The sequence below is a fragment of the Leuciscus leuciscus genome, assembly GCF_965113295.1.
Source record: "Leuciscus leuciscus genome assembly, chromosome: 1".
NCBI classification, from domain to species: domain Eukaryota; kingdom Metazoa; phylum Chordata; class Actinopteri; order Cypriniformes; family Leuciscidae; genus Leuciscus; species Leuciscus leuciscus.
This window is the reverse complement of record NC_138725.1, coordinates 60,213,311-60,227,335: the sequence shown is the minus strand read 5'-3', so window position 1 is coordinate 60,227,335 and position 14,025 is coordinate 60,213,311. Positions and strand designations below refer to the sequence as shown.

Sequence of the window (14,025 nt, the reverse complement as noted above, 5' to 3'; positions counted from 1 at the left end):
GCAGTTAATAGTTAGTTAGTAAGAATTGGACCCTAATCTAAAGTATGACCAAATGTTCTTATCTTTTTTATTAAGATTGTTCTTAAAACATTTAAGAAGTATTCATATTCCTGAAAAGAATGTTCTTAAAAACAATCGTATATAACTTCTTAAAGTTAGGATAACCCAAAACCTGTCTTAAATCCCCAAAGGTAAGGTGTTTAATGAATTGACTTGAACATATTACATGTACCATGTGGACAAGTGAAACAGATCGATCATTAACAGTGCACTAGAGTGGACGCGCAGGCTATACGTGATGCATTCACTCTTGAAAGAACGCAAGAAAGATGGAGCGCAAATGAATGGGAAAGGCCACGGCATCTTAAGACAGGCTCTTTTAAAATAACTATTTTAACTTGACACCGTGCATTAAAATCCCAGCGCTGAGTGATTAACTCCCGTCAAGCCAAGCGCTTAACTACGGTAATCTGCAGGCAGCGCAAAAAGATGGCCTTTGAGGAGTTTTTAATTCAGCTAGTCTTCAGGAACACCTGCCTTTCAATAAAATAACACCAAAGCTTTCTAGTTAAGAAAAAAAAGATGTTTAAGATTTGCACTTTTTTTTTTTTTTTGCACAAACATTCTTACGAACTTCTTCAAGAATTTTCTTAACCTCTTTCTTAAGAAGCTTTTCGTGAATCCGGCCCCAAGACCGAAAAATGAAAGAGAGAAAATTTTGGTGGTTTGCCTTCAAATAAAAGCTGTCAGTGGAAACCACACGGCAATGAGCAAATAATCGCTGTAAGAAAAAGTTGCAATCAATCAATTAGGACTTTAGTGCAAGGGGTGACGTTTTCAGAACCAACAGGGCTGATTACTTTTCCCTTAAATGTACTTCATTTTTATAAATAGTTTGTGGTTTCATATTGATTTTACTGCTTTTTTGACTGAAACGAGTTCTTGCCTCCCTGGAGGAACCATTTATTATTTGAGCTCTTTGGGCGCTTTCTACCATCCCCCTGTTTTAAAGTCTATTTTGCAGAGAGCCCGGTTTACGTCATGGTTATTTTCTTTAGCAACGGTACACCAGCTACGCTTCAGAGAAACGAGCGGGAGAGATGGAAAGGCAGAGAGAGAGAGAGAAAACCATGAATATTGCTTTCCAGAAATAGCACACAGCGACGTGCGGTAGGCTGCCCTGTCAAATCGGTTCTGCATCCTCTCCTTGTTAACGGCACATAGATGAACGAGCGCGAGAGAACTAAGAGAGAGAGAGAATCAAATGGAGTTGGTCAGATCCAGCCAATGGTTTGCGACACTGAGACCAAAACTGGAGGAAAAGAAGAGGTGCAGGAAAGCTGGGTGATATTTACATCCTTTGGAAGGACTTCTTGGCAGCTTAAACTTGGGGTTTGAAGCTGGTAAGGGAGAGTTACAAATAGCCAGTGTGATTTATGGGCCCCAGGAACCTCCGATGTCTTGGCAGGCCTAAAGGAGGGGTAGGCTCCCCTCGCCCTGGGAAAACAAGAAACCAGCAGTTCCTTGGTGGAAGCCCAAAAAAAGACAGCTGTAAAAAAAAGGGAAAGAGAGGGCTTGTGCACCACATGATGTTAGTTCATAATGACTCTTGATCCATAAGACATGCGGACGATGACGTCAATTAAAGTGGATAATGACACTGCTGGAAGTCAACAGCATTTATCAGCTAATGCATGTCGATTTGTTCACGTCATGCTTGCTGAATGGTGCCATTTTTTATTTTAGCGAGAGAACAGTGCTTTTTATTTTTATTGTTGGCCTTTTAATTATTTATAGGACAGCTGAGAGAAGACAGCATATTATGGGAAAAGTGGGGCTAATGTTATCGGGATATGGCGCCAGTTTGAGCACATGTACCAACCGCTAGGCTAAATTTGTATTCCTGTTGCTTTGTGCATGGAAGATTACTTATAAGGTTTTCACAACTACTTGCATGATGATCATTAAAATTCTATACTAAAAACATTTTAAAAAGAGTAATAACAAAAGTAAAAAAGAAAAAAATCAAATAAAATGTTTTAAATGAATTTATGTTTACAATATCGCAGACCTTGTCCACACTAATACGTTTTCGTTTGAAAACTCATCTTTTTCCTCTCTGTTTTGGCCTTCAGTCCACACTGGTTTTTGTCAACAAAGACGGAGCTTCAAAAAAAGCACTCTCAAGTGGATAAATCTGAAATGCTGTTTTTGCGTTGTACTGTGGACTGTGAAAACTGAGGTATTCGAAAACTTTATATGCTCTTCACTTTCACACTGTTGCTAAAGATATGTTTCTTTGTACACTTTTCAGATCACAGTCCTGCAAAGATGACAGAAAAATTACTCGCATTTGCTGTCCCGGCAAAACATGAGGGCAGTTGCGTTTTAGACCAAACATATAATGGTGAGTGAGTGCAGCCAGGATGCATCAGTTAATGGTGAGATATTTTGCTAAACAAAATGATCCTGCTAGAAGAATAGCATGAGAACTTCATTATGTCTGTATCATCTCAGTGAGTGTTTATGAAGTTTTTCGCATGCGCAATAAGATTAATTTGGCATTTTCCGACGCTTCAGTGTGGATGTGAAATTTTTGAAAAACGCTTGAAAATGTGGATTAATGTAGATGTAGCAGCAATGTACAGTATGCACATGTATATTTTGAGATCTGCTAAAGATTGCATGTAACATTGTTATTCAATAATTAAAGTAATATTGTTATAAAAATAAAATGAAAATGAAAATGTACAAATATATGCAGAAATGAGCATGCACAATTAAATATAGCAGGCTAGACATAGGCTAGGTATTGAATATTTAATTGTGCATGCTCATTTTTCTCTATTTTCTACAAATAGATAACTTTTGTCATCTAACACTTAAAGTTGATACTTAAAGTCTAATATTTTAATAACACTGTTAAACTTTAGCAAATCTCAAAACTAATATCATTTTTTAATACAGCACATTATAATGTTGTGATGCATAAGTTCACTTTTAGCATCTATAATGACTGATTTTAGCCTATAGTATTCTATTTTCTATTTATTTTTGACAAAATATTGAATTTTAATACCTGCCTTGTAACTGCATTGGTAACGGTAGTAGAAAACCAGTCCCTACCGATGACAGCTGAATCCATTGTCATTTGTAGGCATCATATGGCACTAAACTTGAGCCACCAACTGTATTTCCCATCACCCCCCTCCTTCCCCATCAGACCCAAAACAGTGTCCCATTCAACAGCAAAACCTCCACCAATCATAGCGTGAGCTGTGTATGCCCAACCACCATTCCTTAGGGCTCTGGTTCAAATGGTACAACCTTTCATGAGCAGGAAAAAAAGTCGAGAAGAAGATGAAGCCAGATGCAAAGCATAAACATTCAGACGATGAAATGTCATCGCTAAGTAGCAGGCTGAGTGCTGGCCACTGTTTACAGGTTCTATAAATGCACCAGCATTGACGTCAAACGCTTGCATGAGAGGAATGTTGTTTTCTGGGTAAACTTCAATGTGTGGTGCGGAATTCATCTCACACCGCTTTTTAGAAAGAAGCAGAGAGGGGGTCGCAGGGTGTAAAAAAAAAAAAAAAGATCCCCCCTCAAAAAAGACATGAAATATATATCAAGGTGGTGTTATGGTTTCTCAAGTTAGTATTGATTCATTTTCAAATACTAATAGCAGTACTTTCACTGCACCATTACTATTCTGCAAAGCATTCGGGTGGGATGGGGAACAGCTCCTCCAGAACTAGAACCTTAGAAATGATCATTTAATTATGACCATTTTTATTAAGATTATTAATGATTAAGATGATTAATATTCAGTCTAAACAGCAGAGAAACAGGTGGCCCACAAAAGGGACCATTCCCTGACAAAATGCCACCAACAGTGGTTTCAATTCTCCGGCCTGAACTGCCTCTGGTGGGTACAAAAATTCACTCCCAACATCCCAAATCCTCATAACACGTTTGATTCTTCTTACAAATAAATTTCATTTGGGTGACCGGCAATTGGGAAAGTCAGAGAGGGAACTAGATCTTTGCTTTGAATATCAGTCTCTACTCTACAGATCTCCTGAGGGGTTTGGATAGCATGTGTTGAAGAAAGGTTATTCTTTTTCTTATGAAACTATTTCCAGTAAAGGATATTAAAAGATATCAGGAATTTACAGTCATGGGTCATTTGGCAAAAGGCAAGAGAAACAAAATGGATCTGTATCTATGTTTGAGCAGTTTTTTCTCCTAGTATCCATGTTTGAGCAACCATGCTTGCTGCTATTTCTTATTAAGACGAGAAGGGAAATGAAGATGCACAGAACATACAGCAGCCAAAATTTCTAAACCATTATTTTCTATGAATGTGCACACATCACCACCACTATTAAGCGTCCATCGTCTTCGCCCTGGTAGAGTTTCAGAGGTTGCACAAATATCTTCCACGTCATCCATATAATTTTCCAATAAATTCAAGCAAAACCTTCAAAAAACAAAGGAACATACATCATATTTTTTTCATTATAAATGTGCCTTTTAGTGGTTTGACAGCTTAAATAAAGCCTATGCTACATAAAAACAAAATGTATCAATATAAAAAAATGCAATCAATTTTTATCTTTATTGAATTATTTGAAATCTCATCATCTGTTGACTTTTATTCTTGTTCAATGTGCTCCCCCTTAAAGGGATTGTTCACCCAAAAATGAAAATTCTGTCTTCATTTACTCACCCCAACTGGTCATAGGATTATGTGCAAATTATAAAATGATGACAAAATGACCAAATCAAAATGAAATTGGATATAAACCGATGTGGCTCTTTTGACTTGAAGTTAATATGCAATCACCCAGGAAACCCTAGCAACAACAATAAATGAAGTGCAGACTTGTGGTAAAGAATCTGACACAACAACCAGGACACAACCTCAAAGAAGAGGCCTCACCCCTCACCAATTTATGCATATTGTTGTCTTGCATCCAGAAATATCCCTGAGTGCCATAATAAGACTACACTATAGTAAAATGAGACCAGAGAGATATTATTAGCTCATCATGTGTAGGGTACAAACAGAACATCTTGGAGTATATAAATAGTGTAGGTTATACTATGTCCACTCTGCTGCACAATGTCCTCAATCCGAACTGAATGTTCAGTGTCCGCTCTGATCTCCTGATACTGAACTACTGGTGAAGAACATTTTAACATGAATTATTTTCCATGTTGAGTATCTTTTTGTTAAACCTAAAATAAGCTTCACCTGTAAACACCATGGAAAAAGCATCCAACTTTCCCTTAATGATTATGTTATGCATTTTGTAGTCCACCACAGACTGTAATTTTTTTGCATCATCCTCCCATTGTTGTAGACGGGGGTACTTTTGTAACCTGTGAAAAGAACACCTACACGGAAACAACATCGATAACTGCAACACGAAGACAGAGCAACAGATAAACAACTGATCATTTGAATCATCCACTGAATCAACGTCTGAATCACTGATTGACTGACTCATGTTTGTTTCATTTAGATCGTCTGTCAACCACGACACCAAGTGCACAGCAGTTCGAGAATAGACCTCAAAGTAGGTGTTGAAAGGTTATAGTGGGTGGAGCTAATGCATTCCCATAGTGCCCTGAAAGCTCCAGTTGTCATTCAAGACATGGGGGTGAGAGAGACCACAGGGCTGTAAACAGGCGTGCTGCTTATTATAGCACAGGGCATCACTAAGGAGACAGTTGACTGGCCATGGTTGGAACGATACACCTAAATTTAGAGGAGCTCTTAATTTTGGCAACTATAAGAAAGCACACTTGGAATGCAAATGAAAGTTCAAGACTAAGAAGCCCTGAAGTTCACCTTTCTCTTGGGCTTACAAAATCAAAAGTTTCCCTGTTTATTTTTTAATGCTAATTGCTTGACTTACTTGTGCATTATTCATCCCAAATAACAAAAAACTTTTCTGAAACGACTTTTCTTGTTGTCTAACATCACCAGTCTCTCTTACTTTTTAGCCACTCCCTCAAACCAGAGTTACATTCTTTTGCATTAAAGGGATAGTTCACTTTGAAATAAAATGTTGGTATGTTTTAGCTTACCTCAAGGGCATCCAAGATGTAGGTGTCTTTTTTTCCGCAGTAGTTTCAATTTTGATATTTTTAGGTCAAACCGTTCTTGTCTGTCAGTCATATAATGCAGGTCGATGGTCACTGTCTCAAAGAGCATGCACAGAGTCCAAATTAAAACAATTCCCCATCGTCCAAAATAAACACTTCCCCATCGTAAGTACACATTTATGGCCTAAGACACAAAAATAAATTTGACCTAAAAATATCAAAATTGAAACTACTGCGGAAAAAAAGACACCTACATCTTGGATGCCCTTGAGGTAAGCTAAAACATACCAACATTTTATTTCAAAGTGAACTATCCCTTTAATGCAAGAATCAGTAAGAATGTGTTACAAAACTACATAATAGTACATACATACATAATATAAAATGAGTTTTCCAGCAAAAACAATGTTTTATTTGTGGCTACATTATAACAATTCCAAGCTTGTTGCAAAAAGACATAACACATTAAAAACATTACTAAAAATACAAATTGATCATTCTTTTATGGTGTAGGCAGTGAAAATTTTATCAGTGAAAGTAAAAAAGTAAAAATCTGATTTACTGGCCCAACTGATAAGCCAACAGAAAACAAAAATCTATGGATAAAAATAAATGTTTAATAGCCAAGAAATACAATAGATTACCAAAGTCCTAAGGGTTGCTACTTTGTGTTTCACATTGACTTTATTACTCAGGGCCTTTTTTCGCATAACCATTTTTTGGCAACGTTTTCCGGTGCCAAATGACAGCATGGCCTTGCATGACAATTCCAGTCTGTTTGGCTAAATCCATTAGCTATTTCTGGCATATAACTCAGATGGCACTTGTATACCCAATACGCCATCCATATACGCTCTCGTTAATGTAGCATTGTTTGCATGTCCCATTACTTACAAAAAATATTGATATTGCTTCAATGATATTTAGGAAATTTGCCAGAGATTTTATATGTGGTTTATCCCAGGGAAATCAATGATATAATATCTAAAACATATAAAGAGTGTAGGTGGTGAACCGAGAGGACGGGGGTATGTCAAAGTCATGCCATTGATTTCTATATCAGCACCCCATTCAATGCATTTATGTAATGTTTCGGGTGCAGTGTTGACAGTTTAGATACCTCTGATTTCAAAGATACTGTTCTTTGCCTTTGTTTGAAGTGATTGACACTACACAAACTACTATTATGGTCTACATTTCTGCAACGCAGATTAAACACACCACAGAACAAAGCCATTTCAATTGCCTGAATTTCTTTCCAATGAAACCCGTTTCATCTTAGCAGGGGGTTTCTTTATCACAAAGTCAACTGTTTAAAGTTGCATTTAAAAAAAATGTCTCTTTATTCTCTAGGACTGTTTTACGGTCACATGTTTTCAGTCAGATAAAAGCTCGGACAGGCAGCCACCAGTCGGTCATCAAATCTGCAATCCATCTAATCCATAATGATTCAGCAGGATGTTGCACAGCTTTTTCCATTACATAACACAGGTATAATTAATTAAAAACCTCCTCAGGGAGTATCGACTTATAATGATTCGATCCCAGTTCAGCAAGTTTAGAAGATCAGCTCAGCTTATCCAGTAAATTCGTCGTGGCTTGCAAAATCTGCAAAGAAATGTTCCAACACTGGTGAGGAAACTCATTTGGCCTCAATCATTAAGTACTTAAAGGTGCACCAACAATTTTTTGACCGATGTCAGAACATTTCTTTGTAAAGTCAGCAAATTTGAAAGTGTCTGCTGGAACAAAACACATCCACACATGTCAGACACCTCCCGGTTGAATATTTGACAATGTCTTGCAGCTATTCCACTTATAAACAAACTAAGTAGCCAGTGCAGAATGCACACAAGTGCACAGACAGATGTCTAGACGCGTACAATAATTGTCCAAACCCTGACGCTATACGTTGTGTTGCATAATCAGAACACATGCTGTACATGCTGTGTTACAGCATATGCAGATGAGTGTCAGGTTCCCTTTAGGACAATTAGACATGTCAGCACTCTATTCTACACTAATGTTGAAGAGTAAACAACTATGACACATGCTAAAACACCTAGCATGTTTTATTAAAGGAAAAGGTTCTGCTCTTTTGACATTTTTTGTCTAGTCCTAGTCAAAAAAATCCTAAAGGAATTGGATTGGATTTTACTCATTCTTTGGAACAAAGGCACCCTGGGAATTTTCTTATAGGATTCCAACAAAACACAAAACGAAAACAAAGTATGAATATAAAGGCTCCACTTCCTAACTCTGTACAATAATGAAAAATATTAAAATGTTATTTAAATGGGCAAATATTAATGGGTAGAATTGTCAAAACTAGACTGAACCCTTACAGTAGTACATCTAGTTCAATTGTAGCCCTAAATCAACAGAGAAATGCCTTAATAAATTTCAAACACATACAAAGGGATCCCTTCTAGAAATAAAGAGGTGAAATGATCTAAAATAATGGCAGATCTATCTATTTGAACAGGTGACAGATAAACAGGGCCAGTGTGAGGCAAGAGAAGCGCTTGCACACCCACACACTGTTATATAGTCATTCCTCTGTGTTGATTCAAGCGCAGGTGAGAGATGGCCAAACCTCACAAAGCTCTGACGGGAATGTTGACGTCACTTCTGACAAGGACGAGAGACAAGTTTGCTCTGCCAATATAAGGCTAAGAGCCTCTCGAACTCTGGGGAGCAAAATTATATTATTTTAAAATCTGACAACCTAAAAAAAAAACCTGATTCAAGTTCAAATTCACAATGGTCATTTGCAACTGTCACAACACATTTGCGTCTAATACCGGGTTAAATACTTTCAGGAGCATTCGAAACCACATGTTGACCATATTAATTTAACTTAACCTAATATCCTCAACAGATTAACCAGCCGAAGAGAATGCAATGAAAAAAATAGCAAAAGAGTGACATTGGTCATGATACTGTGTAAAGGAAAAGAAGCCACCTTTGTTTCAGGTTTACACCATGACCCTCGTGGTTTTACCCAAACATAGCTTGACCCAGACAAAACAAAGTCAAGGTGTAGCCACAGCATGACTGTTGTGCTATCAAAGAAACATCAACACCTTTGACTTCAATGCATCTTCAAATGAGAGCAAAGCAAGCACATTTCTATCTGCCACCCCAAACCAATACACTTCTCTTCAAGCATGCTTGCATTTGTGTATCTGCTTTTCTCTAGCCCGTTATCTCTCTCTCTAACTCACCAGTGCTAGGCATGCTGGTGCTTCTGGATTGAGGAAGCAGCTCCACAGGTCGCTCTCTGCTGGACGTGCTGTCTGAAGAAAAGCAGGATTCGGTCTCATAGATCGTCTGCAACATCGCGCACAGTCCCGGTACGGTTGGCTTCAAAAGCATGCCAGTCTCAAAATACCACCACACAATAAATGCAAAAATAAAGCAAAATCAACATGAAAAAGGAGGTGGCAACCCACTCTCCATCGAAAAAAGTGAAAAATGCAAACACATTTGAAGGAAGAGGGGAAAAAGGCAGTGCGTCCTTTTTTTTATCAAAATGTACATGCATGCAAAGAATCATCAATCGCTTTGCCCGTTAGCTCCATGGTTTAATAAAAAATCAATAAAATAAAAAATGCAAGCAGAACCAGTCTCTGTGGAAGGAAATGCCGTAGACAAATCCTTAAATTGTCCACTCAGAACCATCAGCTGTACGACACACAAACGAGTCTATTCATAAACCACATCACCTTCTTGTCTAAACTGCTAATTCACGCCGACAAGTCCGAGTGTGGCTTGTATCCAAGTCCCCCCTGTCTGAGCGTGCCTGTATCCTGCAATCATCTGAAGTTAAGCATGTGGTATCGGCAGACTCCAAAAGAGAGACTTCCCCATGACGAAATGCGACGGAGCTTGGAAAGACGAGATGAAAGCGACCGAAACAGGAGAGACGATCACAAAATAGATCACTGGGGGATTTTTTTGCCTGCCGGTCTCTCTGTTCCTTCCTTCCCCTCGCCTCTCTGTACAGCCAGCCAGTCCTCGCTACAGCACAGTACAACTCGCTCTCCTGATGAATGGGCTTAAAGTGAACCGTCCGACGTTGTTCTGTTTAGTGTGACTGTGTTGCTTTTATGTATTTGTTTAAAGCCGAATCTCTGCAGCTTCACCCGCTGTGCGTGGCGAACGGGAGAGCAGAGGTGTAGAGACGTGGAGTTTACAAACAGACTGGAGCTGCTTCAGGCTGCTGGAAATAGCTGCCGAGCGACAGGGGAGGGGCGGGACCGTGCTATAAATAGAGTCGGGAGCTGAGAGCTTGCTTGGGAGAAAGAGAGAGAAAGAGAGAGGAGGGGCGAAAGAGAGAGACGGAAGATGGAAGAGAGGGGATGGTTGATTGTTTATCACATAAATAAAGGAGCCAAAAACAATAATAGGAACCAAAAAAGGAGCCAATCTGAAACAAGACCGTGACAGGACTGGAGGAGTGAGACCAAACAGAGTTTAACTTGATAATACAAGCCAACACGAGGGCAAACGAGATACAAAGCAACACGGGCGCTGCTAAATTTGTGCCAATGCACGCTATAATGATTGGAACTAATTCACGCATTTGAAACACAAGCGTTTAAATCTAAGCTTTTCGTTCTGAGAACTGCTTGCTGTTTACATAGGAATTTGCGTCAGCACTATTGACACAGAGAACACAAGGGTCACCGTTTCACAAGCGCATGTGGGTCAAAAGACTAGGGTGGCCAATACAGCATTACCAAACCTGCGAGGGCACTATATTTATCATTCAAATCAACAGCAGCAACTTACAAAGGCGCACATAAATGGTAAATTAGCCATTTATTAAAACAAGAGAATAATTAGAAAAATTTGTGTTTAAACTGTATTGAAAAAAAAACTGTAATATGTGACCCCTGTGCCGTTGAAATGCACATTTTCCAATAGATAATGGTCTACATGTGCATTACAATGTTTAAACAGACCAGAATGATGTCTGGAGGTGAATTTAAATCAGTAATGAACTAAATCTTTTTGACGTTAGGTTTGAGGACAGCAAAATGCATCTATTGTGAAATGCGCCACTGATTTCATGTCCTCCTGAATGATATATGACAAGGTTATTGGGCATCTGCCTTCTGCATCAGTTTAGAGACCCACTGCGTAATGTTCATTGCATTTATTATACAAGACAGACAGACCTGTTGCACAAGCACAAAGCTCCAGAAAAGATGTGTCAAGACTAAAAAAGAAAGATAAAACGAATCTGAGACCACACTGTTTCACAGCTTTCTTACAATGATGGCTAAAATTGTTTCATGCAAGGAAAGTTGGTCGCAGACCAATATTAAAGGGTAAGATTTATCCAGAGCGCCTAAATTAGACCTCTGACGTGCTTTTCATAGAGCAGTCTGTCACCATGACCACTAGTGTGTTGGAGAGTTAAAATGGATTTGGCTCAAGAGCAGGCTACAATCAAAGAGAAGCTTTGTCAAGCACTTGTTTGAAAAAAGGACATGTTTAAAAACAAGATGGAACAGAAGTGCACATACCCAGCGTCGACTATCATTGCCTGGCCATAGGGCGGGATCTAAGAGGGCAAATACAGGCTGCGCACATGTGTGTGTGTTTACGCTGGCGAAATCAAAGAAGTCAACTTTCAATGTTTTGGCACCAATTGCAGGGCCAACACATAATTTGATCTGAGGCTGTAAATAGAAGCAAGTTTTCAACAGCATGCAGCATGATCAGTGTGCGTATGCAATGCATGCTTGCATCTTGCAAATCGCTTAGACTTTGCACTTGATGCTTGTTGTTTAGGCATGCCTAACTGCTATCTGTCCCACAGCTGCACGCATGTTGAAGATTTTACGTGGTCCTTTTAACTTCAGTCTCGTCTGTTTGCTTTAGTTTCCAGCCACCCCTGTTATTTATAGGTGGATGTACCTTTTAGGCTTACTGACGTTAGTTGGGTTTATATTTAGCCATGGGAAGGTGGGGGTGGGGGGGGGGGGGGGGGGGGGGGAGCACACCACTTGTTTTTAAGCCTCTTTTTTTTTACGAGTGATGAACTCATGTTGGTAATGTCAAGGACTTTGGCAGCAGACTTTGTTTGACAGCTAGTCTCTTGCCTTTAGCCAGACCTGACCCAATTAAGGCCAACCCAAAGCGAGCCGTAACCTTTTGCCACCGGGTTCTGAAGGAATCTTGGACGCTGGAGAAGAATGGTAAATAAATGTGGCCGTTCCTCACTGTGGCTGCGGACAGATGGGCTAAATATGCGTTGAAGCTTTGGGAGCATGTGAACTCTCTCTCCCACCCTAAATAACATGGACTATATTAACTCACACTTACGAGCCCACAAAAATAGTCTCGGTTTGGATGGGATTAATTAAAACAAAGCCAAGAAAAACACAGCGGTTTCTCACACAGATAACCAACTCTCTTGCTGGGGACTCTCCTGTGACCGCTGCCATGTTAGGAACATTTATTTTAAGTATGGTTAAATGTTTAAATCTTTTTTTTTTTTTTTTGCTTTCAAATGTTAACCATTGAACCATTTTTTGACAAAAAAAAAAACTGCAGGGAGCTCTTTAAAGCTTCTCTTGCTGATAACAAATGTATAAATGACTCCCTTTACAAATTTGGGAAGATGGTTGGCACATGTTGCGTTTTCAAATGCACGACCCGAACTCACAGCGTCAGCCAACTGGCGAGTATTTTTTACAGTATACTCGCCAACATCGATTTCTACTCACATACGGCACTTGGCGGGTGTTCATTTTGGACCCTGGCTGAGATGTTAAGGGAGTCCCACACAGTCACTAGATGGCACTGCTAGCTTGTGCTGTGGAATCGGAAGCTACAGTCTCCATGCATGAAATGAAAATATTTTAAATGTGTTACAAAATGCAGCTATTTTTTCCCATTCGATTCACATTCTTGAATTCACGTGGGACACACTTTTCTTAGGTCGGAAAATACGGATATCTGTATAAATACAGACAAAAATCACATCCCTGATGTAGAGACCAAAATATCATATAGGCTTGGTTTTGGGCAAGTGAGCAACCATCTAACAATAGCATAGGCTATAGCTATGTGCTCATCACTCAGATCACCTTTATAGCAACAACCCATAACACCCTAAAAAAAAATGTTTGTGCTCTCGTGCACAAAAATGCTCCCGTGGCATCTGTCGTTGCTATGCAACCATGAACATAGGCACGCCTGGAAAAACGAGCGCGAGCCTACATTGGAAATAATGGATTTTTTGCACGTGCAAAAAACACGATAATGTGAACATGACAACGGCAACCTGACATTAGCCTAACCTCTTGTCAGTTGAGCAGGTAGTCGGGGCACGAGTAATGTCAGCCGTTTTTTACTTTTTTACAGGCCTATTTACTTTGTTACAGTTAGAGAGTGAAAAACATCTGATGAAAATAAAACATTGTTAGAAGAACTAATGGTATTATTAAGTACTCATATCGGTACTTGGTATCGGCAAGTACCCAAATGTAAGTACTTGTACTCGGTCTGAAAAAAAGTGGTATCGGTGCATCCCTAGAAAGTAACGTAACATGTCGCTGCACCTGAATCCGACCCAGTCGCTCAAAGAACTCGGCTTGTGCTGTGATCCGTTTCACTGCAAGTCAATCCAACACAGAACAGAAGAGTCCATGGCCTTTTTATACCGCCTGAACAACAACAACCAACCATGAGCAATTTGTTACCTGTCTTTATTATGAGCAAAGAGAATTTCTCAGGTGTGCAAAATCTATTTTGAAAGTGCTGTCACGTCCAAAAACAAACCCAATAAAAGAAATTAAACGGAATCACCTGGAAGGAATGAGAAATTAGCTCCAGTTGGCAAAACTGTTTCTTAAATGTCCTCGTTTGAGCGACTGCCAGACATTCCTG

General features: G+C 39.3%; 1 protein-coding gene across 6 annotated transcripts in view; it reads right to left on the bottom strand.

The window, feature by feature from the left end:
- Window positions 1-14,025, bottom strand: part of hdac5 (histone deacetylase 5) — a 78,592-nt gene that overhangs the window by 41,079 nt on the left and 23,488 nt on the right. For 3 of the 6 annotated variants that reach the window (XM_082183822.1, XM_082183824.1, XM_082183823.1), the window contains exon 1: window positions 9,345-13,926. The exons of 1 other annotated variant lie outside the window; for it this stretch is intronic. In XM_082183822.1, the coding sequence (XP_082039948.1) occupies window positions 9,345-9,495 (151 nt within the window). In that variant the 5' untranslated portion in view covers window positions 9,496-13,926. 2 more of the 6 variants (XM_082183827.1, XM_082183825.1) reach the window with 2 other exon arrangements.